The sequence below is a fragment of the Meleagris gallopavo genome, chromosome 10, assembly GCF_905368555.1.
Source record: "Meleagris gallopavo chromosome 10, MGAL_WU_HG_1.1, whole genome shotgun sequence".
Lineage (NCBI taxonomy): Eukaryota > Metazoa > Chordata > Aves > Galliformes > Phasianidae > Meleagris > Meleagris gallopavo.
Window position 1 is genome coordinate 11,550,024 of NC_139413.1, and position 26,081 is coordinate 11,576,104.

The window sequence follows — 26,081 nt, forward strand, 5'->3', positions numbered from 1 at the left end:
ACATCAAGAGCCAACATAATTAAATAGGAGGCACTACTTTTGGAGCAGCCCTCCCACATGTTCACGTATTCTAAAATACTTATTCATATACAGGAAATTTGACAGATACTTCACAAATACAAAAAACACTTTCATTTTTCTACAACACAAGTATGAAGGAACCAGCAGAAAAAGCTTACCACTTGACTACCCCCTGAGGAAGGTGGTTGCTGCAAACAAACAAATAACAAGTAAGAAAATCTAGAAGTGTTACCACTCTGTGTTTCTGAAGACAAAATTTTGTCCATAATCAATAAAATTTTTACAACTTAACCCAGAGCATAGTTTAAGCTGTATAAGAAGGCAGTAGATTTAGAAAGGTAAAGTACACATTTTAGTTACGCATTCTCTTCATCCTGTCTTATACTTGAAAATAAAAAGTGTGAGGGAGGAATAAGTGAAATGTCACTGCAAGACTCAAGAGTCTGGTTTATTAAAAAATGAAATAAACATGATAGTAAAGGATTAACAGAGCAGGGCTTACAAAAATCTACTTAGAGAACAGGAAATTAAAATTGGAGGCCAGCAAAATGTAGTGGGGCCACAAACTACAATGTAAAGCAAGACAGATTCAGACTTAGAGTATAACTGATACTCAAATAGCTTTCCCAAGTTAAGGCCATATTTTTCACAGTTTGTTTAAGTATTGTTTAATACAAAGGGAACTAATACATGTTACCTGCAGACCAAAGCATTCATAAATTGCTCTATGAACTATCTATCTATTAGGTTCTTTGTTTACCAAGAAAAGAAGAAAATGCTGCAATGAAAGCTTTCTTACTTGCTTTCCAGAATAAGTGCTTCCTGAGGATCCCTGGAAAGTAATAGCAATAAGCCATTTAGTTCTACTGTAATAGACTCCTCATGAACTCTGTTTGAAGAGCACACATTCGTCTTGAAAACACCCTAGTTTTGTTACTGATTTTCATTTCACATTTTTCCTTGCAGTTTTTTTCAAGTGGTATCATATAAGCACAGCTACCCTTTTTTTTTTTTTTTTTTTTTTTTAAATTCTATTAGCAGTTTCAGAGGATTTGCAAAGCAATGCATCCTTCTGGCTGAACTACACAATCTGAAACTGAAATAGTTAGCCTGACATTGAAATATATCTTTTGTAATAAAATTATCCAATCAAATTTATTCAGACAAGTACAGAGATATCTTTGCTGGAGGGAAGAATGAAAACATCTTCATCCTAAGGTTCAAGTTTAAACAATATTTTCCAATTTTAATTTATTATCTGGTTTTCTCAGGCATTTAGCATTAACATTGTGCTCCAGTTCTGCTTGAAGAAAGCTCTAAAAAGGAATCTAACTGGAAAAATAAAAGTGAATACTGAAAAGACATTCTGCAAGAGTCGTAACAAGTTTTCTGGTGAAACAGTTTGCTTATTTGAATAAAACTGCCAACACAAAATCTCACAACCTCTGATTTATAAGAAAAGCCATCTAATATGGTACACAAAATGTCTCCCCTTTGTGATTCAGGTGGAAGAAAATGTAACAGTTGTGTCCCCTTTTTAATCAACAGGTGGATATATCTTATTTTCTATACAAAAAGCTAACTCTTTGCATCTCTCACCACACAATGACAAGATCTAAATTAAGGGTTGAAAAGCTTAAAATGAAAATATGAATATAAATGAAATAAAGTAGCAACTATTATGACCTTCAAAAAGAAAATACTTTTTTTCCAAGAAATTCAGGATACTTACAAAGACAAATGCATATGAAATAACTGAAAAAGTGTTCCCTGAACATAAAGTTTGCTGAATGAATTCAAAGATTGCTGAATTTAAACTGTTAAACTGAAATAACTGTTCTGAAGTAATGTAAGTAATGTCTTATTAAAACTAAAGATCCGATAATCTCATTCTGTAATTAGTAAAAAAGAAATATAGGGAATGACAAAAGAAGTCCACTTACAGAGTAAAATGATGACTAAATACTTTTCTTATGAGAAAAATATAAGGCAAACATGACAAGTTTTTACTTACTGGTTTACCATGTTGTCGGCCTCCGGAATATGATGAGCCCTGTAGGAAAAAAATAAAACACCTTTTATTAGAATACAAAACATTTTGTCACCATCTTCAGGCCATTCAGACATGTGCAATACTTAGCACAAATTTGACTGCTGTTTGAACAAAATGTGACTGGAAACTTAAAGCTTCAGCTATCCACTACACATCAAAACAACAGCAATATATAATTCTGAATCAAGAAAGCAGTGTTTTGAAACACAGCTTGAAAGAAATGCTTTACACAGAGGAGTAATCAACTGATTCTAACCAATTACTTTATTCAACTTGCTCAAACTACTTTAATCAAATTTTTAATATCCATTTACCTCAAAGGTTCAGGAAAATGAATGCAAACTTCAACATCAAATAACTGACTCAGACGGTAAACAGAAAGCATTAGGAGTGATGGGAAGAGAATTCACTTACCGGCCCACCATACTGGCTGCTTCCTGAGTAAGAAGATCCCTATTAAGAAGAGGTAAAAAAAAAAAACAACAAAACAAAACAAGAGGAAACTTAAGTATTTGCAGAATAGCAATGGTTACTCTTTTCTGCTGCACAGAATGAAATATCACAGAAAGACCTTGTGACTGGAGATAACAGCAGGGATGTGGAAAGTGTGTTAATCTAAGAAGATGCAATGAATGACTTCTGACATAATTCTTCTATATTGTTGAACAGCTGAAAGTAGTACATTTGGCAGTGATAAAAGATTTGCTAAGAGTAGTCTTTGAGAAATACCTAGATATAAAGCATCCTTCTGGATGGTTCTTAGCAAGGGAAGAGAAATTCTATTTTATTTGTGAATCTATGCTAGGTGAGGTGTGCATTCAGAGAACTTTGTGTGGATTTTTTTTTCCTAATTATTTCAAATAAGCATTGAAGAAGAAAAATGAACTTGGACTATTTTTTAGTATAATGGGATGAAACTTTGGAATCACAGTAGTATCAATGAAAAATACATTCCAATTTCTTATTAGATAGTTAACAAATATAATGGATTCCTACTTGGGCTAATAAAACTTCTCATTCTGTGACAAACTACTAAGTCCACAAAAGGTATATAAGGAGCTGCTTACAGTAAGAGATTTGAATTGCAGCTGAAGATGAGCAAAGTATTATTATTATTATGGGGAACACACACAAATTTCTATTTTCAAAGCAATATATATTGGTCTGTTTTCACCATATTTCTGAGTATTAAATCTAAACAAATGCAAAAATTATTATTAATTAATATGACTGAAAAATAACACAATATAGATTTTGAATTGGTGCTATAGCCATGTGAAACTGAAACGTGAAAATGGATAGTTAAATTATCATTTAAAATAGCACTCCAGGGTTAAACAACTGAAATTGCAATCTATAGAGTTACTTTTCATTAAAGTTTATCAGTGCTATTTCATGTCTGTTACTAACAGTCCCTGCTTTCAGACACCTAGTGGGCATAAAATGACTGACTGAAAAATGTTCTGGCAGGAAATGCACAGCATCATATTTTTCATTTAATAAGTAACAGGTAGGAAGAACGTCTTGAAAGAGGAGTTGCTTGCCTGTCCTCCATACTGACTGCTTCCAGAATAAGAAGAACCCTGTAAAAGAAATGTGAAACTCACAACCTTTTGTTGTTGTTGTTGTTGTTTTTTCTCCTTTTTAATACTACCTGGCACCAAAAAGCTAGACCTAATCTAAGAAACATTTATGGCACCAATTAACCAGAAGAACATTACATAGTCATTAATGGAGGGGCAAATAGCTCTTTAATCAACACACCATATTAATGGTTTATGCAAAGAGATGAATCCTGTGAAATATTATTTCAATTACTTTTTCTAAGTAAGCAGGCTTTTAAAACTACAGTTTTGGCTACTACTAAAATTTTGTTTCTAATAAAGTCAACAGATATTTATAAAAAAAATATAACAGAAATGTAAAAGGACTGGTTTAATAAAAAGTCAGATACACTTTATGGAAAGCATTGTTCCTATTTCTGTGACTAAACTCAATATTCAATTGCTTCTGGGCAAATGTTGCAAAACTGAGCCACACTTACTTATCTAATCTGTATCAGTGTGAAACAACAACAAAAAAAAAATGCTTACCTGTCCACCATAGTAGTTGCTTCCTCCAAAAGAGCCCTGTATTTAACAACAAATAGCAATAGTTACTTCATATAAAATTCAATTTCAGGTAGAGTAAAACCATAGGAGAACATCTTGACCTAGTACACCGAGAAAGTCATTTGCACCGGTTACTAGCATATTTTTCTACTTTACTGATCAAACAAGTAAAGGATTTCATTTCAGTTAGCCCTTTTTCTTTCATATTGCTTGCAAAGAGAAATAAGCTGACTGTTTATGTGCTGTTTTCAACAATTCTAATACTCAGTGGTATAATAATGGAATGTTCTTGGTTGATTTCATAATCTGAGAAAGGGAATAAATTCTGACAGAAGATAACTGAATCATCTTCAAAAATAAATTAAATTTCAACAAAGCAGGTGTGTTGTTTTATTTCTTAATATTTACAAAAGTACAGCAAATATAGAATCATAGTATCCTTAGAGTTGGAAGGGATCTCTGAAAGCCATCTAGTCCAACTTCCAAGTACTGAGTGAACAGAAACATGACAATAACTAATTTTTTAAACATGTTGCTCTACTCCCAGCTGGAAGAACTGTTTGCCAAGGTTTTTAGATTTACGTTTCACTAGTTCAGTCATACTGCTAATAATCATCATAACAGTGGTATTACACAGTCACAAAAAAAACTGAACATGAACTATGAGATATTTGGGAAACAGAGACTCTTCTGAAACATCTGTGCCTCTCTTACAAGCTAAAATAAATTAAATGCTTTGAAGCAGTTTATAATGCCTGAACACTTGATAGCATTGACACTGGACTATGAGTGGAGAACATAGTTATTTGTTTAATCCAGATTGGGGAAAGGACAATTTATTTCCCATGCTTTTTTTCTGAAAGTAAAAATGCATCTGGATAGCCAGTTTTGAATACAATATTGCAGTTGAAAGTAGCTTAGGTTTTTTTTTTTTTTTTTTTTTTTTTTAAACTTTATCAGGTCCAAAATCTCTCACTTAAGTACAATGCCAAAGTGATAACTTTTATCACTTGCATAAATTCATGGAAAAAGTTAATTGAAGAAAGGTAGTTCCTTGGGAACTTCTTAGTTACACATTACTATGAAAGTTATAGAAAGACAAAGAATACTTACCGGGCTCCCACCAGGACAATAACATCCACCCTGTATTACACAAAAAAAACCCAAACTTACTTTCGAGAAATTATATGAATGTAAAAAGATTTTGAATTAAGTCAAACAGTTATTTTGCCATTGCAAGAAAATAAACTTAAAACAGACTCACACTATACCCTCTGAAAATTAGCTTCTTTTTCGTTCTATTGTCCCTTCAGGCAAACAGTGCGCTTGCTGATTTATGGTTTTTTGTTTGTTTGTTTTAATTTAGTCCAAATTGTTATTTAAGTTTATAATAAAAATCACACCAAAATTTTGAGTAAAAAAAATTCTGAGCAGCACTACAGAAAAATCATTTGTTGTTTCCCTTCCCTAAAAGAAGCTAAAGTGGCTGGAATACATACAGAACTCTTACATGCTACAGATATTATGGAAAACACTAAAGATTACTTTCAGTGGAGGCCTGCAAGATGATTTCTAATATAAATATTAAATAAAAATGAGACATGGCTGAGGTTTGCCCTTCAGTGTCTCAAATGCAACAAAGATGAAGAGGGTATGAAGATAAAGACAACTGACATTCAGACAGATGGCTACTCTGGACCTCTGGGAATGATATGTCAGAAGAAAACAGCATACTACTTAGGCTGTGGGCAAGAAGGACAGCAGTGAGGAAAAACGCTTCTTGTGAAGCAAAGCTACAGAAGGTAAACTGAGAGTGCCTGTAATACTAGCAGGGCTGAGTGGTGTTGAGAACATAAAGCATACCTGTCCACCGGATTGGCTGCCTCTTGAAGGTGAGCCCTGGAGTAAAAAAAAAAAAAAAAAAAAAAAAAAGATTTCTGTGTTACTAAATAACATTCTCACTTATTGCAATTCTGGTCCTTAGTCTTTTAAATCACTTCTGTTTAAAAATTATAATAAAAAATTATCATTTGAACAAACATCAGCTTAAGGAAGCATTTCCAATACAGCAAAGCAGACCCCTAAAGCATTCTCTCATATCATGACATTTCACACAGATCTATTCTTCAAAATCCTTACTTAATTTTGCTTAAAGCTACTTTGTCTCAGAATGTTGTTTTACTTCCCCCCTCAAAAAAAGTACAGAACAGTCAGTTTTCTTAATGAACTGTTTACCAAATTGCAAATACTATGAAGGTATAAGTTTTACTTGTCAGCTATACTGTCTGCTTCCTGTAGGAGTCATACCAAAAAAAAAAAACAAACAGGAAAGCATTTGTATTTACTGCATGTTCTTAAATGTAAGACCTGTTATTGAAAAATGCAATTTTATTTGTTCTCCGTGGATTTAAACACCACAGGAATATGAACTCTTTCTTTAAAGCTATTTTAAAATATTGATTTATTGTTTAAAACTGCTACACAGTTTAAAACAGGACAAGAAATTTTAAATTAAAGGCAGCTTCAGGTAACTGTGCATGGCCCATCTGCAAATGATTCACTGCTCAGGGCAGATTTGTGTGTTTCATTTTCCTGCATGGGCTGACACAGAAGATGTCACATTCACCCGTTCTGCCTGAACAGTGCTTTGCTTTAAGCCAAGCCTTTATAAAGGACCTTGTTTTTCACAGAAAAGAAGAGAGAAAGATGAACAACTGAACAACAATCCACATGTAGGAAAAAAAGTTCTCACCTGCCCTCCATACTGGCTGCCACCTGAGGAAGATGGACCCTGACACAAAGAAACCAATTATTTCTATCAAAAGGGCTCTTTGAGAATTTTTGAAAGAAAGGCTACTTTCTTTCTCTGTTGTACAATGGAAGATTATAGAAAAGCAATCATCCTATTATTTTTTGTGTTCTATGTGAATTAGGGTCTGTCTGTAATGTATGAATCTTCTATAACACCGATAGCACAGAGTGATCATGAGCTATTATTATTCTATACATAGTTGCATTTTGAGGGAAGTTACTTGACTGAAAATTTTTATCTTCGAATTCCCTTTCCAATTAAATCTGACAAGAAATACTTACAGAAGCCAAGAGCTAGTTTGATGGAGATTTTGCTGTATATGAAAGGTTACACCACAAGACAACACTAGGATCCCTGTCAATCCTCTTTCACCCCATAAGAGCATAGAACATCTTCTCTTAACAACACTTAACCTTCTCCTCTGTTCCCTTCCTGAGGCACATCATTTCTCTGATGTCAGCTCTCTCTCAGCTCTGAGAGAAGTGAGTTATTTCATTGGTTGAGATATAGGAGAAATATAACCCACTTCCAGCCACTCCTTACTATTAGAGAGCTAAGGAACCACGACAGCAGCAGAAGACAAGTAGGTTCTAGAATGAGGAGATTAAGTCAGAAGGTAGAACAAGGCTAAAAATGTATTTAAGGTGATACAACGGAAATACTGGCCCATCACAGTTTTTTGTATTTTTTCTCACCTGCCCTCCATACTGGCTGCCTCCAGAGTAAGGTGAACCCTGAACATCAACAAAAAAGAAACTGAAACTTCTTTTTACCCATGAGGCTTTAATCATTTTTCATCAACCTCACGAAGTACTAATTTATTTCAGAAAGAGGTGACACATTACCCCAAGGAACTGTACTCATACATAATTTTATGACCTCGTTCTGCAAGGGTCAGGAGCCAACAGAGTCAACCACATGATTTACTCTATTCCTTCTTAATTTTAAATATGGTCTTCATCTAAACTTATTTGGTTTAATCACAGTAGCAACCACAGTGCTACAATAAAGATTTACTTAAGACTAACTTACATTAAGTTAAGGTAGACAGGTGGGTAGACAATCAATGCACCGAAGTTACACATAGGTAAAAAATATTTAAGAGGACTATGAATGCTTACTTGTCCACCATAATGGCTGCTTCCATAAGATGGTGATCCCTGGAAAAATATTAAAAATCTTTTTTTTCTATTTCACATGGCATAGATGATTGATGGATATCGGAACCAAAAATATCAGTATTTTGTTATTTCATTGTGGGTTTTTATTTTTGTAATCTTCACAGAATAAACTTTGCATTTCGTCTTCTTTGAATACACTACAGAGAATACATCACTATAAGGCTTCCTCAACATTAAACTGAGATATTTATCCTGATAATGTTTTACTCCGTAAAATATTGGTAAAATACATATCATGCAGAAATATTGAAAGTAAGAGCTTACTTGTCCACCATATTGACTAGCTCCAGAAGAATATGACTCCTGTAAAAAATGCCAAAGACATGAGTTATCTGCTGTAGGATTTCTTAAATTAAAACATGATTCTCAACAGGAGCAAGATAGCAAGATAAAAGTGAAGACAACTAGCAAAACTTTCAGCATACTTTAATTACTAGATTTCAAGGTTTATGCTATCACTACAGGAAACACTGAATTGCCAATTCATACTGTTTGTTACTCTTGTATTTTAAGAGCTTCTGTTTTCCTTGATAACTGTAACATACAATGTCGTAATCCTGACAGCACTTTCTCTATTGCTACGCAGCTATAATAAGGAGACTTTGCTGTATTTGTAAATATCATGATGAAAGTTATTTTCTACCTTGCTGCTCCAGATTCCCGATTTCTCTCAAAGATAAACAACAAAAAAATTACTTGCACATAATCTAGCACATGCCCCTACATGCCTCTGAGACAAGTGCTAATCTGATGAAAGAATCTACTGGAGAAAAATCATATATCCAAATGAAATTCTATCTGCAGACGGTGTAGAGTAAAACAAGATATTATTCAGCCTCAATCAAGTTTCTTTGCCACCAAGCCAAATAGCATGGCTACACAAACAAGCCTTTTTGCCTTGACATGGGTTGTTTTCTGTTTTTTTAGGCTTTTTTTTTTTTTACTATGAATCAAATTCTTTATTTCTGGTAAATCACCATATGCCAGTTATCAAGCTTAGTATTATATTAACCTCTTCCATGTCACTGTGCTCTTAATTTTGAGTCCGAGATTCAAGTAGTACACTTTAGCCATCAGCCAGGATTCTTCATGGTACTTAAACAGTTCAGCCACAGTCTCATTCCCTCTGTGCCTTAGCTTGAGGACTTTCTGTCTGAAGACTGCCATACCAGCTTCCACACAAGCTGTTATTCAAGTATGGCCAGTACTTGCCACTCCTTAAAAGCATTGGGGCAGAGAACACGGTAACATGAAGAAGTGCTTACCCGTTCACTCTGACGGTTGTAAGATGGTGAGGTAGAATCCTGTAAAATATTAGAATCCAGATATTTCATGGCAAATATTTCAATTTTGTCTAAGCAGAAGGCAATGAAAACTACTGCTTTGTTTGTGTGACTTGTTGGGACAGTTAAATTTGGAGGCTGTAGGATAAGCAGCATTGCTTCAGGGTGTGTCTTTGCTCACTTCTGGGAGAGTGGCATTTGTTTATTTGGAAACCTGGATGTCAAGGCCAAAGCTAGCAAGAAAGGGATCTCTGGGATCTCTGAAAATCAAATCAAGTAATTTTATTGACACATCAGACAGCAAGAAATTTCCTTGAAGAGGGAAGAATGGATTTATCTTTTCTTTTTCTTAATCACAGAATTGTAGGGGTTGGAAGGGACCTCTAGAGATCATCGAGACCAACCCCCAATTTCTTAATGAAAGAAAGTTGACTTGAGATCTAAAATGCTACATTTCCATTCATTATTTACCACATGTGGTTTGTTTTTTTTTTTTTTTGTATGAGTTCCACAAAAACAAAGGCAACTATTTGACGTATCAAACTCAATGACTAATTTCATTAACTGAGTTTTTGTTCTTCAAACAAAGTTCCCACATCAAAACCAAAACTTTTTCAAAATGGCAAGCTGGCTCTTCTTTCAAAATGATTACTTACATAGCTACTGTAACGGCTTCCTCCAGAATAAGATGTGTCCTGAGAAAAATAAATCAGTTATTTTTCCATAACACAAGTTTTTTGAAGGAAGACTTCTTGAAGGACAGTAGTACATACATCTTTCTAATACATCTAGAACTTTATGTGCCCCTATCCACCAGAATGGCTGCATTCACAGTCCTTTCAGAACAGAAAAATCAGTTATTTTACTTCAAAGAATCTGACTGGAGGATAGGTAGCTTACGTCTTTCAGTTTAAAATTAGTGAACATGCTAAAGAACAACATACTCGCAAAAATCTTTTAATATCCATTCTTGCAGAGTTGTATTTTGAGTACTGCTGCTTTTCCACAAGATCTGTTAAGCTCAGTAAGGACAGAGAGAGTTTTGTGGCTAGTACATCATGTTAAGCACTTATCAGTAATGTGTATTTAATACAGAATCCTTAGTGTGCAAAATGGCTTTTCAACTGCACTGTAAAGAAGATACTAAAAGACAACATTCTGAGATAAACTGCAACATACATTTCAGGGAGATCTAAGATCTATAATAAGTACACATAAGCCACTTTTCCCTGCTGAGGTACTGGGAACATCTATACATTGTAGTTTGGATCAGGAGTGCAACTTTGACACAAAATTCCTGATAGTCTCTAGTTGCTACAATTTTGGTTGCATCAGGAAGAGTACGCAGAGGCAATTAATTGGATGCCATTCAGATAAAATTAAATTTCAACACATTCTCTAGGGTTGCCTTTTAATAGTAAACTGACATTTGGTTCATTGGATCAGATCTAACGTCCTGAAACATGTGAACATCAGTTTGTGAACAATCACTGTTTCACTCTGTAGACCCGTTCCCATAAATCTACAGTACTTGTTGATACACAGCCACTATGTTCCCTCATTCCTTATACACAATCCCTGATTCAAAATTGACATCTGAAGATGACCAAATCAGTATAAAAATCCCTCAGACCCAACAGGTAGTTCATAGAAAACAAATCCCACCATCAATAATATGAAGGGTGTAGAACACAGATGAGTAAGAATTGCTTTCTGACTGTAGATATACACACATTTTTCCTTCTTGCAAGAAAGCATCAGGCTAGTCTTATTTATCACACCGTATTAATTTTGTATGGTACACTCATGTAGCTGAGTCTAATCTGGCTTTATATCAACTAGCAGTCTGAAAATAATGTCACAGATTTCAGTGCTAGGTACAAAAAGATCCAAGTGCTTTTTCTCCTTTAAGTGCCCTGCATATGGAGCCAGTAACGTACTGGTGTGACTTTCTAAAGCATGAAAAACAGGACAGATTCTGAAGATTCTTAAACAGGTCTCTCCTGCAAAAGAGTTCTCATTTGTATGAGGAGGTTAACCTAAGAAATTGCTGACTTAGTAAATGCTAAACTCTTCCTTGCAATGAATGATCTAAGAGGAATACAAACAAAAATCTGTGTCCATAAGACATGATTTCGAAGAAGGCAGTAGTACTGATCCCCTAAGTACGTAATTATATTGACATGTACCTGTGTTTCTGCCAAACATTTTTCCTTCAAAGACTTCTGCTTGAATGAATAGTATTTAAGATTGAAAGACAAGCTGAGATGCAAAAATGTCCTGTGTATATTTTTTATAGTAACTAAAGTGGGTTATTTTTTAGAAGTGTATGACTATTCAATACTAACTCTTTTTAATCTCTCTAGCTATCATACTGACTAAACAAACGCAGGGTACCCTTAAAATGATGAATACTGCTTACATTTGAAGAGGAATTACTTCTCAGTGAGGAAGATGATCCACTCTGTAGGGGAGGAGAAAAATAAAACAACAACAAAAACAACATCAACAAAAAAAGTAAATTAGCCCTTGTCTTTGATCAAACAAAAAAAAAAAGAAACAAAATCTTAGAATGTCCCTTCTGTGTTCCTTTAAAGAAAAAACATGGCAATCTGAACTTGAGTTACACTTAAATTTCACTTTCAGTAACTTGTCAAGATAGCCATAGTCTTTCTGTGGCCTGTAAGACTGTAAATCAGAAAGAATTGCTTCGTATCTACCCATGACTGATTACCCAGAAAATAAGAATTCTACCCAAAGTTTGCAAATGTCCTTTATATATAGCAGGATGATTGACCACGTACCACTTGCTTTGAAAACCATATATTATTTTATTTGACAGACTTCAAATACTCTATAGGAAAATCATTACCACCTTTCTTTAAAATATTTAGTTATTTATTTTGGAGAAGCTATATACATTTCTATAAATACTTCATAGCAATAGACAGCCGTTTTTCAGAGAATACATCATGCTGTCAGCTGTGGACATCTGAAATCTTGGTATAATAAGTAACAGACTCTATCATGTCAGTAATGCATATTGTTACCAAAGGAATAATGAATATAAATTTGAACAGTACATTCAAATAGATAATTAAATAACTTAGAAATAAATAGGCCTACAGATAATTTACCAAATCATATAAATATTCTCTTACACATATATGTACGTATGAAAAAAACATACAATAAACAAATAACACTTACAGAACTTGCACCAGAGCAATCACATCCACTCTGTAAAGAATGCAGAAAATATTTTAAGTTCTCAAGAACAGTACAAAAATGGACTCTGGTTACAATTCAAGTTATTTCTGCAAATCCAGTTATGCAAACAATAAAGTTACATTCATATCTGCTCAAGTGCTTTCTAGAACATAATCTATTTTTTTCTTTTCACTCTCTGCAACTTTTCCTGCACTTATTGCTCTGATGGGATAAAACTTTCTGATTTTATCTTTAAATTTGTTATCTACGATCATTATCTTATGAACTGTACTCATCAAAAAGGCAAATAAAAAAGTTTGAGTGCTACAGAAAAATTGTTGGTTATTACCCTCCCCTAAAAGAAGCTAAAGTGGCTGGAATACATACAGAACTCTTACATGCTACAGATATTATGGAAAACACTAAAGATTACTTTCAGTGGAGGACTGTAAAATAATTTCTAATCTGATAAAATTAAGACATGGCTGAGGTTTGCCCTTCAGTGTCTCAAATGCAACAAAGATGAAGAGGGTATGAAGATAAAGACAACTGACATTCAGACAGATGGCTACTCTGGGCCTCTGGGAATGATATGTCAGAAGAAAACAGCATACTACTTAGGCTGTGGGCAAGAAGGACAGCAGTGAGGAAAAACGCTTCTTGTGAAGCAAAGCTACAGAAGGTAAACTGAGAGTGCCTGTAATACTAGCAGGGCTGAGTGGTGTTGAGAACATAAAGCATACCTGTCCACCAGATTGGCTGCCTCTTGAAGGTGAGCCCTGTAAAATGATTATATTTTTATATAACCATATAAAATCATCTTTAACCATATATGATCATCTTTAAGTTTGACTTGTCTGTTTGACCAAAATGTATTATCTTTTACTCTACAAACTGTTTGAAATGATCTATAAGATTATGAATCTAATCTTGTCTACAGAAAAAAAAATAGAATAAAAACTTGGGCATCATCAATTCGACAATATCTTTTTGAAACATGTACTAGGGGAGATTAAAAAAAAAAAAAAAAGAAAGGAAAAATTTCCCACCTGCCCACCATACTGGTTGGTTCCTGATGAGAACGAGCCCTGAAAAAAATAAAAATATTTACTTTTTATGTTAAAGATACACATTATAAATAATATTTATTACTTTCATTTGTTTCTTAACATCAGAATATCATTTATTCTACGTTAGCATAAGAGAACACTCTGCTTACACTTAGATATATATATATATATATATAAAAAGCTATACAAGGAAGAAGTATTTAACCACCAAAAAAAATATATTCCTCATAAAAAATTTTTCTGTAATGCAGAATAGTCTTTTTGTGTGTATGTGCAATAGATATTTCAAGTGAAAAATACAGAATGTTAGTATTTACCTGTCCACCAGAATATCCACCACCTTGAGAAGATAATCCCTGCAAAAATAGACGCTATTTATTTCTGTTTATAATGGCTTCTAGAAAACAAGACTGTGTTGCTGAATAGTTGTATACACATTTTTATAAAATAGTTTGTTTTTCATAAAATTTATCATTTCTTTTCACAAGACATGATTACAGATGTCATGAGAAATTCTAGAAATAGACAAATAGGCATAATTTACTTGTCAGGATCACTTTTAATAGAACAGCCACTTGGGGAGGGAACTGCAAATAATGAATAAAATAGATGCTTACATGTCCACCTGACTGGCTGCCTCCAGGGGAATAAAAATCCTGGAAAAATGTATTGAAAGTACATGAAAAAAAACCAAGACTTCCTTTCTTTTGTATTATGGAAAGATCACGATGGAAACTGAATGTTCTTTCTTATGTCTCCACATTCCTTAATTTTCTCTCATGGACTGTTCAAGAAAAAGAAAAATTTCTTTCTGCATAGAACAGCACATGCCTCTTTGCCCCTGTTGATAAGCGGTCTTTTGGTGAAAAGATACTTTTGGCACAATGACTAAGAACATCCATCAAAATAATTTCCTAGTGACTAAATTCTCACATGAATTAATAAAATGAGTGTCAAGTAAAAATGGGAGGAAAATGGAAGTCCTCATAGAACAGCATAAAGCATGAGAAAGCACAAGGTTTTGCATAGAATAAATGCTGGACATGCTACAGTACGGAAGCCTTTTGAAGCAAGACCATGAGCAAAAATGCACAGGAACCTGAACAAGTAAATTGTGGCATAGTGCTTGTAGTGGTGAGTCAGAGATTCAATAGTACACTTTAGCCATCAGCTGGGATTTTTCGTAGTGCTTAGCCACTTCAGCGTTAGCCTTATTCCCTCTTATTCCCTCTGTGCCTTAGCTTGAGGACTTTCTGTCTGAAGACTGCCATACCAACTTCCACACAAGCTGTTATTCAAGTATGGCCAGTACTTGCCACTCCTTAAAAGCACTGGGGCAGAGAACACAGTAACATGAAGAAGTGCTTACCCGTTCACTCTGACGGTTGTAAGATGGTGAGGTAGAATCCTGTAAAATATTAGAATCCAGATATTTCATGGCAAATATTTCAATTTTGTCTAAGCAGAAGGCAATGAAAACTACTGCTTTGTTTGTGTGACTTGTTGGGACAGTTAAATTTGGAGGCTGTAGGATAAGCAGCATTCCTTCTAGGTCTGTCTTTGCTCACATCTGGGAGTGGCATTTATTTTTTCTCAGTTAGATATTCAATATAGAGTAATAAAGGAATGAGGTCTTATTATAATCCATATTATTTCCTGTAAGAAATAACAGTAGTACTTTAGAAAATGTCTTGGATCTTGTAAGACCTCAGTGTTAGACACCAATGTTTCCACATCTTAGTTTCTTTCATACACCTTTTGGCCCTGTACAGTAATTTTATCATTTTAGCGTTGCTAAATATCCACAAGTAAATTTTGATTAAAGAAACTGTTGTGGAATTAATAATAATTATAACTGTAATGCACAACTGAGTTTATAAAAACCTTTGAAGAACCATTTTCTACTAACCAGAGCACTGGAAAACAAACCTGTTAGAACAGTACAATTGCTTAAGGCTTCATGAAAATTAGAAATTAAACATGGAAAGTTTTACAAACACCTTCACCAGAATTATTGGAATTTATATGAAAATGCCTTTTCTTCTGAATGAAGTAAGCAGTGAAGGAATTTAAATTTTATTTGGAAAAAAAACCACAAAGTACATACTGTTTGAATTGAAGATGGAAGGAGAGGGAACTAGTTTCTGCAGTAGTGGTAAGTAAAGTTGTATCATAAAAAAATGAAATTATATAATAATCAAGGGTCAAACGGGATGTGTGTTCTCAAAAAAAAATTAATAAAGTTTATAGGAGCAACTGAATTTCAAAGTCCTGATTTTGTGGGAAAAAATAAGATGAGACAATTATTAGGAGAGTCCAGAATTATAAACATGTATGGATTATACTCTTAAGGAAATAAACCACAAAAAGTAACCTTTAAGAACCAGAATGGCTGATCAGAATTACTGACAATACTGCTAATACTGCTCTTGTTGCACTAATAAATCAGTGTTATTGTGTTACATAAAATCATTGAAAAAATACTTAAAACAATTCAAATAAAGTAAGAAGAATCTGGTTGTTTTGTATATTGTGAGCATATACTAATGTGGAATTTTGACAGAAAACATGGAATAAAGGAAAAGAGGTTCCCTAGCACACGCTATATAAAAAAAAGTATGATTGTTACAAATCAGAACTGTTGTAAAGTTCATGTGTCAAGTCCTTATCATACTTAAAAAAAAAGACATAAAAGAAAACGGAATTCTAAATAATCTATAGAGACAATATTATTTCAAAGAAGTTCTTACAGAAACTTACTAAGCAACACAGATTATTAGAATATGCTGTGAAAGAACTCTTGAAGATAAGATTATGAGATAGGTAAAGGTCCACATAAGCACCTAGTGAATTCAAAAGGCAGTAAATTCTGAGATTGATATATTTGAGTAGGATTGCTTACACTGTAATCAGATTCACTAACTCCCATGGAAGGTGAATCCTGCAAAATAGTAGAAACGCGTTAAAATAAAAAAGATATACTACTTTACCTGCTGCTTAAACAGAAAAGGTTAAGAAACAATGACACACGCATACAAGAACAGAATAAAAGTTTCTTGTAAACATGTTCTCTTTCAGGAAACATTTTAGATAAAGTTGATTTGTGAAATAAACTATTCTTTACATTCAAAAAACTTGTTTCCTATGATTTGTTTGTAGAATCTACAATATAAGTAGCAATAAAAAAAACTTTTCAAGAAAAACACTCTAGATTATGTCTTATTTTTAATAAATGATTTTACATGTCTTTGGGTGGTTAAAATGTATTGCTTACCAAAAAAGAATGTGGTTCCTAAGAAATGGTTTTATAATAAAGTCCACATCAATAAATACAGATTTATAAACAGCATGTCCATTCCCCTTGGGCTTCTGCACAATAAGGTGTGTAAAGTAAATTCACACATTACTTTTTCCTTTGAATGAGCTGATGCGAAAAAACATTAAGATACTAATAAATATCTTAATCTTAAAAAAATACTAATAAGAGGACTGACAGTAGCATATTAAGGTGGAAAATACATATAATGCATTACCTTCCCTCCATTATTGAAAATATTAGGAGTTATAGTTAAGTAAATCAAAGTAAAAGAGAAACAGAAAGTATCAGATGGTCATCACTTAAACATAATTGAAATATAGAAGCCAGTACATGTAAGAACCAGCACACCGACCTTCAGCTTTTGATGCATGAGATAAATTATATTTACCTGACCAAAAGGTCCAATGCCACTATCTGCGGAAAATCCATCCTGTTCAGATAACAAAAATCACTTTCATATTGCAAACAGAGATTACATTGTAGGAGCATACAACTGTAGGAATCTTTTTCTGGGGAGATTTAAAATCTACAAGTACTTACTGAGTTCTCACACACATTGAGCAACTCAGTGATATATCCCTGTAAGAAACTAATTTTAACATACTAATTTAGCAAATTCTTAGAACTAACTGTATTTCCAATTTGGAAGAGACATTCATCTGGCTGATAACTCAAAGTTCATAGAATGGCTTGGGCTGGAAGGAACATTAAAGGTCATCCAGTTCTAAATCCTCTGTCATATGCAAAGTTAAAGTTAGTTTTGGTGAGATCAAGCTGCAACCATTGGAAGCACCTCACTTTTTGCATACTCTCCTGTAAACTTCCACGATATAGAGTATATGTAATTTCACTCCTTAAAAAAAAAATCTTTGTTAAAATATGAGAGCCAAAATATAGAATATAGCTGTATATAGGAGCTAGGGCATTGGCCCTAAACACAAGGGAGGGATGTAAAAAAAAAAAAAAAAAAAAGAGGAATTAAAAAAAAAAAAAAAGAGGATTTACCTGACCATAGGATTCACTTTCATTATCATTGACAGAAGACCCTCCCTAAACAGAAAATAAAAAGTGCAATATTTATCTCTAATTTAGAGTTTTTCTTCTTTCAAGAGCAGTACAGGAATGAAGATTTTGGAAGTCTGTGTTGATTGGACAGTAGGTCTCCATGATCTCTTTTAGTCCCTTCCAACTCTGCAAATCTATTACTTTACAAGTGAGGAAAAAAATCTCACCTGTCCGTAAGATCCTCCAGGAGAGTAGGAAGACCCTCCCTGTACAGAAAACATTAAGTTATTGTTTTGTAGTTTAAATGTCTGATCAGTAAAGATGCTTAGATTTCTCCCATGCTGGTACAGCAACCAGAATATTTACCTGGTTTCCAGAATAAGAGCTGTGGGAATAACCTGGGCCTCCCTGAAAGGAAAACAACAGACCAGCTATTTTCTTGCAGGCAAGATGAATGCATCTGATTTTCATTTTATACCCTTTCTCCTAGTTTTGAATTAATCTTTAGTATCTAAATGAAAATTAAGACCAATATTATTATAATAGAAGAAATCTTCTGGCAGCAATTTTTGCAACCTAATAAAATTTGATTTCTGCAAAGAAACTGTACATACTATTCTATATTGCATACTATTCTCTCAAACTTCACACTGCTATGTGCTTTAGGATTGACGTAACTTAGCCTGTCTAAAAGACAATTGTCCGGTCTGTGATTATGACATTCTGCAGCTACCATGGTACTGGTAGTCTAGAAATCAGGATAATGGGGATCTGGGTTATCCTAACAAGGATAGAGGAACAACTACCTGTCCATAGGATCCTCCATGGTAGAAGGAAGATCCCCCCTGTGCGGAATAGGACAGAATGTATTACTGGTTAATATTTGTCTACTCCTTCTGGAAATGTTTGATATGAAGCTTCTGAATTGGATGCTTAATCTGAATGTTTACCTGGTTACCAGAATATGTGCTGTATGAAGAACCAGGGGCTCCCTGAAGGGAAAAAAGAAAAAAAAAAAAAAAAAAAAAAAAAAAAGACAAGTTATTTTTATTGCAAACAGACCTTCAAGTAAATGAGGACAAAAGGGACATTACTGCAATTATTAAAAGAGAATGCTTATAATTTTCATTAGTAGTGAAGAAAGAATTTTTCAGGTTAAATGACCTGTAGAAAGTAATACCTTTTCATCTTAGTCTTTCTACCTGTAGAATAGTATGTTATGCCTGGTAGACTCTACACTATTAGAGATGATCATGACCCTGACTGTGTCTTTGGTATTTGCTAATATATTTAGCTTCCAAAGTGTAAACAGAATATTGATCAGATTTTTCAGCTCACCACTTAAACGACAAAGACTATTTACCAGTACATTGTATCTATTATTATTTACACATTTGCTTCTTGTGCTAAACAGACAAGAAAATTATGGTTGGACTGCTTCCTCAGAGAATTTGTAGACTGAGTTCTTATCTTTAGAAAAAATATGGAGAAAAATATGGGGTAACTGCAGCATGACAAATTTTGTAATCCACATAAGGAAAACCATAATTTCCCTTTAATTCACACATTTAAATTCACACTTAAATCCTAATAAATCTCATTAAAAAAAATCATAAAGATGTGCCTATTCTTTGCCTCTTAATACTTGTTTTATTCTGCTCCACTCATATTTGGAGAACAAGAGCTGAAAGTACACTTCACTGACAAAAGAACCTTCACCTGCACTATGAAACCAGTTCAACCATAATGTCCATTTAATTCTTAGTTTAAATTCCTAGTCTTTTCCTGACACAGAGGCACTGCCTGAGAGACAAGTGCCATTGAACATAAAGTTGCAGTGATTCTCTTTATGAGAAAGAAATACTTCAAATATTGATTTAAGAGATGAACATTTGAAATATTTATCAATTTTTGACATTTTTTCCCAATATTTTATTAGCTAAGTGAGAAGTACAAGGAATCTAATCTGAATATTAATTTTTGTAGCTACTATGAGACATATTGACACAGTTTCTTGACAGTAATGTAAAATTAGCATGTAGCAGCCAACAGACAGCATTTGTATTACAAAGTAGAGATAAAGAAAGTTAATGACCAAATGGTAATTACATTTTAAAAATCACAGTTACATTTTATTGTATATAATTCTATCTATACTTAGGATATCATCAATAATGCTCAGTTTTACCCATGTGTCCATAATTACAAGGTGATTAATTTAAAATATTCTGTCGATATAAGTATAAATTAAGGAAAAAGAATCACCTGTCTAACACCACTGCTTCCATCAGGACAAATGCAACCACCCTACAAATAAAAACAATGTAACTGTTGCTGATGTATGGAAATTTGAAATGATACCTTACTTCATATGCCAAACTATATTTAGAGGAAGAATGATCAGAAGACTACAGAGTAACTGTGACTTTTGTACAACTGAAAAGAACGAGAGGGCAGCATAGTTTTAGATGTTTAATGTTAGCTTTGGAAGTTAAACTGACATTACATGTCTCAGTGCTGTCTCAACTTTAGATGCTTCATCAAGAGAGAGCAATCTGAGAAGTGAAGAGTACCAACATTCATTTACCAATAAGCCATGTGAAATTTTAAGTGTTAAAAAGCAATTTCATGGAGCCATTTCAAATAAATGTAATCTGAACAGGGGCATTTAATCTACAATTTTATCTGTAACATAACCAAAGTTCCATTGCAAAATTAGTGCACTTAAACTTTGACTCCTGAGTTTAATTAGTTAAATTACCAGGAAGCTATCTGGACAACACCAGATAACAATAGAGAAATATCTAACCTGACCACTTGATCCACCACCAGTTGCAATGAATGATCCACCCTGTGAAGAAAACAATCATTTTTACAGAAGCATTTCTTCATATCTAAAGTATGTGTAGGAAAAGAATCCAATTACTTTAAAATACTGCAGTGAGATGTAAGTTCACAATCTTTGTATGACTTCCCTGCACTAAACAAAATTATCCATTCAGAACTCTGGAAAATTAATATAGATGTGAAAACTTACAATTTTCTAATGTTTCTCAATTAAATTTCACAAATAGATTATTTACTGACTGGGTAAAATACATACCAAATGGATGCCAGGGAAACTAATGAAAAAAAAAAGTACTACTCATTGCAACTCGTGGATCTTAGTATTATCAACTTAAACTCCTTGAAACAAAGGACTATGCTTATGTTGTATCTGTGTTCTGCTGGGCATAGTGGGAGTACAGATCTAAGAAACTGACAGATAGCACTACAAAACATGAAGACTTCTGCAATGAAAGTCACAACATATATCTTGTTACCAAATTCCAGATGAAACATAAATATATATCTGACCAATATCCTTCACTAGTTTTCATTTCTAAAAACCAGATTTTGAAACTATTTATTTTGAGTAAGGATTTATTAAGTGTAGGAACACAGAAGGTGTTATATTCTGGGTCTTTTATCATTATTCATTTCTGTAAAATTCTAACAGCATGGAAAAAATTTGCCAAATACAGATTAACTAGTAGAAATTAATTTTCAGAAATTGAAATATAACTTATGAGTAAGATTCCTGCAATAAGATGATACAGTAGACACTGTGTTATTACCTGGTAGTTATTGTGGCTGTTGTTTGAAGCAGAGGATTCATTCTGTGAAGTAATGAGAAATTACTCATCTTTCAGTAAGGATAATAAAGTAAAGTACACAGTTCTACTGGAAAAGAACTACCTAACTCTAAACAGAATAATCAGTTAGAAGAGCTAAATTTTTATGCTTCTTTTGTATGTACACTAAAGTAGCTGTAACACCAGCAGTAGTTCATAAAAAGTAATGAGTATGGTTACCTGGACATCATAGTCTCTTCTGCTTAAAACATGTGATGTATCCTATAAGAAGAGAGACATTTGATATCAAGAGATGGAAATTCTGACCTAGTCATAAGCCTTTTTTTTTTTTTCCTGTACTCATTATTTATAATTATTCCAGATCATTTAATGCATATATTGAGTAGAAATGCCTTTTTATAAAAGATAATTTGCTCGATTTTTATAGACTACTGCAATATGACTGGAAGGTATATAATACTGTCTCTGTATGTCCTTCATACAACAGAAAGCACAATAAGTTTCCAAGCGTTATGTTTTTACTTCATTATTATATCTTCAGCTATGTCTTGACTGCCCTCTGTTTGCAAAACTCATTAATTTCAACTAATGATAGCTTGGAGGAATTCTGTATGTGCTTCTTGAAGGACAGAAATTTGAGCTGCCCTGTATCCCACAAAAAGTTTTCATGTCAGATATTTTTTTCACATATTATATATATGATAGGCATGTACACACACACACACACACACACACACACACACACACACACAACACACACACAAGTTAAAATAAGATCCCCCAAAAGAGCAAACGGACAAGCTCTTTTATTTTAGTTTATCTTTAAACACAAGAACATTAATTAGGTCAAACATAATTTGGAAAAAAATAGAGATAATTATGACAAATTAGGCATAATTTGGATAATAATCTTGCAAAGCACTGGAAAAAAAAGAGATACTTACTCTGACAACAACTTTCCTCTTCACACAGCTAGAACTCTGTAATGAAATCAGAAGCTATTTATTGTTTTATAGATGGAGATATCCCCACAAAGTGCTTTCTGTAAGATTCTATCTAAAAATGTCAAAAGTAGCATACTTAGGGAAAGGAAAATGTCTTCCTTGAAGAAGACATTTTGGTTGACCTCACTTTCAATAGATGATACAGGGGTAAATGTTTGTATCAGATAGTTTTATTTTCAAATAACTTTAACATTGGTTGACTAGTTTTGGAGCAAGAGAGGAAAACATTTATCTTCCAAAATCGTTGTTCTGTAAACATAGGAATGCAAAGCTCATCAGTGTATTTCTTCCTCTGCAACCAGTTTCAATTCAGACCTAGCTATACCATAATGCATGCCTAATAAACAGTGAGATAGAAAAGTCTGTTTTTAGTGTGGTGTCGTGTCATGTCCCTCCTCCACTGAATTCAGTATATTTGAAGAATCACAGAATTGTAGGGGTTGGAAGTGACTCTTGGAGATAATCTAGTCCAATGCCCTTGCTAAAGCAGGTTCCATACAACATGCTCACAGGAAAGTAGAGAGTGATTCTAGTTGTGAGTACATTTGCCTGAACAGCAACAAAATCAGAAATTACTAATCCAACAGAAAGAAAAAATAGGGAAAAGAGTGAAGTGGTTGAGCACGTGGTTGACAGTTGAAGAGAAGGAAAGTAGATGATCACAGAAGGTTACTTTAGATGGCAGTAAAAAAGGAGAAAATGAGAGTTTCTATGAACAGAAGGCATGAAATAATTGCTTGGTCAATCTATCCACTTAAGTCACTATTCCTGCTTGCAGGACAGAAGGAAAAGTCAAGACAGAAGGAGTATCCCAGAAGACTATCATATATGCAAGTTTAAATTAAAAGTAGTGGCAAAAGATTGAGGCAGCTCCATGTCTCACATGTACAGATGGTTAATTCCAAAATAACTATCCAGTCAGAGTACATATCCTGAAGGGCCTAATAAAAACTCTGCAAGTGTACATTCTTAGAAGTATTGTGCAGTTTTAGATGATTGTACAGCAGCGTTGAGAACTAACAGAAGGAATTGAGTATAGAGAAATATAACATCAAACTATCTCACTCCTTGATTGTTTTTATAATACCCTTCATAAAGTTAATTAATCATTCACTACAAGTAGAGACACGTAGGTCCAATGTAGAAGTGTTCAGTTACTAACATTGTCCTTAATCTCAAGAATAAGAACACCGTAGATGAAGAAAAACCCTTACCCGACTATTAGCACTATATGTAGTGTCATTCTGGAAAATAGAAAGATAAATTATTTAAATACAGCAAGCTCACAGAAATTCAATTTTTTCTGATGTTGTGTATAGACTTAAAAGAAATCATACACGCATCAAAACTCGAGTCCGCCACTGGTCTACCTAAATTAGTTTGAAATTCTACCATCCTCGTGTGACATAATTCTAGCACTACACTTAAATTGGTAATAACAGAAAGTGTTTTCTGTTGTCATGTTGTGTCATGTTGTCTCTTCATCTCTTTTCCTTCTTTCAAGATATGTATTCAAAACTTGTCTATGGAATTTTTAATTATTTCTATAGTCGTTTAATTAGTATAAAGTGTATCCTTATATTTTGGAAAAAAATATCTATGCAAAGCAATGGAAATCTTTTTATTCATTTAATCAAGGTAACTGCATTTAAAGTACAAAATGCATCGGTAAGCACTAGTTTTCAGTAAGAAAATATGCAGCTGCTGAAGCAGCTATCCATGTGAAGACTAAATATTCCCTCTGGTAAATCTGTTCACAAAACTGCATCTAATAGTGCAATATTTTCTCATCTGTATGAATAGAGTTGTGATGAAAAGATATTAGAGAAAGGCATACTCACATCATCACAGGCATTGGGATTATCATCTGAGAAGTCCTGTGAATCCTACATTGACATCAGATATCCAGTTATTTCCTCAGTAAGATGGATAGTTAAAAAGATACTTTGATCTTGCACTCAGCAAGACAGAATTGAGGCTCATGAAAGCAAAAAATTGCTTGCTGATTTAAAGTTTCTTATTAGAAAAATGGTCAAGCACATGGTTGTAATAGTTGCTGACAGGGAACATTTTATTTTTCAGAAGAAAAATGAGAAAGAAATAATAAGAGCGTAGAAATTATTACATTTTATTAGATCTAAGAGAAGATGACACAAAGTAGGATCTACAAAAATCAGCAAAAAATAATACATAAGAAGAAGAAAGAAAGAAGTAGTTACCTGACTATCATAATAGCTGTTGGAGGAGGATGATCCACCCTTCAAAACATATGAAACAAACAACATTAGAGAAAACTAGGTTACAGAAAACCCAATTTTGAGCAGAAGCTGAAATTTGTAAGGAGTGATGTATAAAAAGAGAAATAAAGCATTACTTACTTGGCCACCACCATTGTTTTGTGAGTATGATCCATCCTTTAAAATTAACCAATAAAAATCAGAGAAAATAATGATACAGAAAATCTAATTTTTAGCAGTGGCTAAAGCTTGTAGGATGTGATTTATAAGTATGAAAGTAAAGTAACTTACCTGGCTGCCAGAATAGTTTTGAGAAGATGATCCACTCTTTAAAACAAACCAACCAACAAACATGAGAGAAAGTTACATTACAGAGAAAAATACAAAACAGTTTTAAGCAGAAGCTAAAGCTTTTAGGAAGTGGTGTGTAATTGGTGAAATAAAGCACTACTTACTTGGTTACCACCATATTTTTCTGAGTATGATCCACCCTTTAAAAACAAAAAAAAACCCAACAAAATAAAAACAACAGAAAAAAAATAAAAGAAAACAACCAACAAGCATCAGAGATCATTAAGATACAGGAAACATGATTTTGAGCATAGGCTAAAGCTTGTAGAATGTGATGTGTAAGTAAGGAAATCAAGCATAACTTACTTGGCCACCACCATATTTTTGTGAGTATGATCCACCCTTTAAAAACAAAAAAACCCCAACAAAATAAAAACAACAGAAAAAAAATAAAAGAAAACAACTAACAAGCATCAGAGATCATTAGGATACAGGAAACATGATTTTGAGCATAGGCTAAAGCTTGTAGAATGTGATGTGTAAGTAAGGAAATCAAGCATAACTTACTTGGCCACCACCATAGTTTTGTGAGTATGATCCACCCTTTAAAAACAAAAAAAACCCAACAAAATAAAAACAACAGAAAAAAAATAAAAGAAAACAACCAACAAGCATCAGAGATCATTAGGATACAGGAAACATGATTTTGAGCATAGGCTAAAGCTTGTAGAATGTGATGTGTAAATAAGGAAATCAAGCATAACTTACTCTGCCACCACCATAGTTTTGCGAGTATGGTCCACCCTTTAAAAACAAAAAAACCCCAACAAAATAAAAACAACAGAAAAA

The 26,081-nt window shown here is 33.5% G+C and overlaps 1 protein-coding gene across 1 annotated transcript in view; it reads right to left on the reverse strand.

Annotated features, from left to right (window-relative positions):
- Positions 1-26,081, reverse strand: part of LOC104912366 (uncharacterized) — a 54,555-nt gene that overhangs the window by 1,265 nt on the left and 27,209 nt on the right. Inside the window, exons 32-73 of the mRNA XM_085231822.1 lie at positions 26,001-26,036; positions 25,800-25,835; positions 25,599-25,634; positions 25,397-25,432; positions 25,233-25,268; positions 25,083-25,118; positions 24,924-24,962; positions 24,546-24,590; positions 23,919-23,948; positions 22,645-22,680; positions 21,920-21,961; positions 21,683-21,724; positions 20,875-20,916; positions 20,331-20,372; positions 19,016-19,057; positions 18,872-18,910; positions 18,432-18,473; positions 18,293-18,331; positions 18,066-18,110; positions 17,449-17,490; positions 16,644-16,682; positions 15,111-15,149; positions 14,359-14,397; positions 14,059-14,097; positions 13,721-13,759; positions 13,415-13,450; positions 12,672-12,701; positions 11,884-11,925; positions 10,118-10,156; positions 9,444-9,482; positions 8,443-8,481; positions 8,119-8,157; positions 7,693-7,731; positions 6,938-6,976; positions 6,049-6,084; positions 5,299-5,328; positions 4,168-4,203; positions 3,619-3,657; positions 2,489-2,527; positions 2,036-2,074; positions 821-853; positions 180-209 (exon numbers count right to left, since the gene is read on the reverse strand). Of these exons, the coding sequence (XP_085087948.1) occupies positions 180-209; positions 821-853; positions 2,036-2,074; positions 2,489-2,527; positions 3,619-3,657; positions 4,168-4,203; positions 5,299-5,328; positions 6,049-6,084; positions 6,938-6,976; positions 7,693-7,731; positions 8,119-8,157; positions 8,443-8,481; positions 9,444-9,482; positions 10,118-10,156; positions 11,884-11,925; positions 12,672-12,701; positions 13,415-13,450; positions 13,721-13,759; positions 14,059-14,097; positions 14,359-14,397; positions 15,111-15,149; positions 16,644-16,682; positions 17,449-17,490; positions 18,066-18,110; positions 18,293-18,331; positions 18,432-18,473; positions 18,872-18,910; positions 19,016-19,057; positions 20,331-20,372; positions 20,875-20,916; positions 21,683-21,724; positions 21,920-21,961; positions 22,645-22,680; positions 23,919-23,948; positions 24,546-24,590; positions 24,924-24,962; positions 25,083-25,118; positions 25,233-25,268; positions 25,397-25,432; positions 25,599-25,634; positions 25,800-25,835; positions 26,001-26,036 (1,602 nt within the window). The remainder of the gene's footprint in view (positions 1-179; positions 210-820; positions 854-2,035; positions 2,075-2,488; positions 2,528-3,618; positions 3,658-4,167; positions 4,204-5,298; positions 5,329-6,048; positions 6,085-6,937; positions 6,977-7,692; positions 7,732-8,118; positions 8,158-8,442; positions 8,482-9,443; positions 9,483-10,117; positions 10,157-11,883; positions 11,926-12,671; positions 12,702-13,414; positions 13,451-13,720; positions 13,760-14,058; positions 14,098-14,358; positions 14,398-15,110; positions 15,150-16,643; positions 16,683-17,448; positions 17,491-18,065; positions 18,111-18,292; positions 18,332-18,431; positions 18,474-18,871; positions 18,911-19,015; positions 19,058-20,330; positions 20,373-20,874; positions 20,917-21,682; positions 21,725-21,919; positions 21,962-22,644; positions 22,681-23,918; positions 23,949-24,545; positions 24,591-24,923; positions 24,963-25,082; positions 25,119-25,232; positions 25,269-25,396; positions 25,433-25,598; positions 25,635-25,799; positions 25,836-26,000; positions 26,037-26,081) is intronic.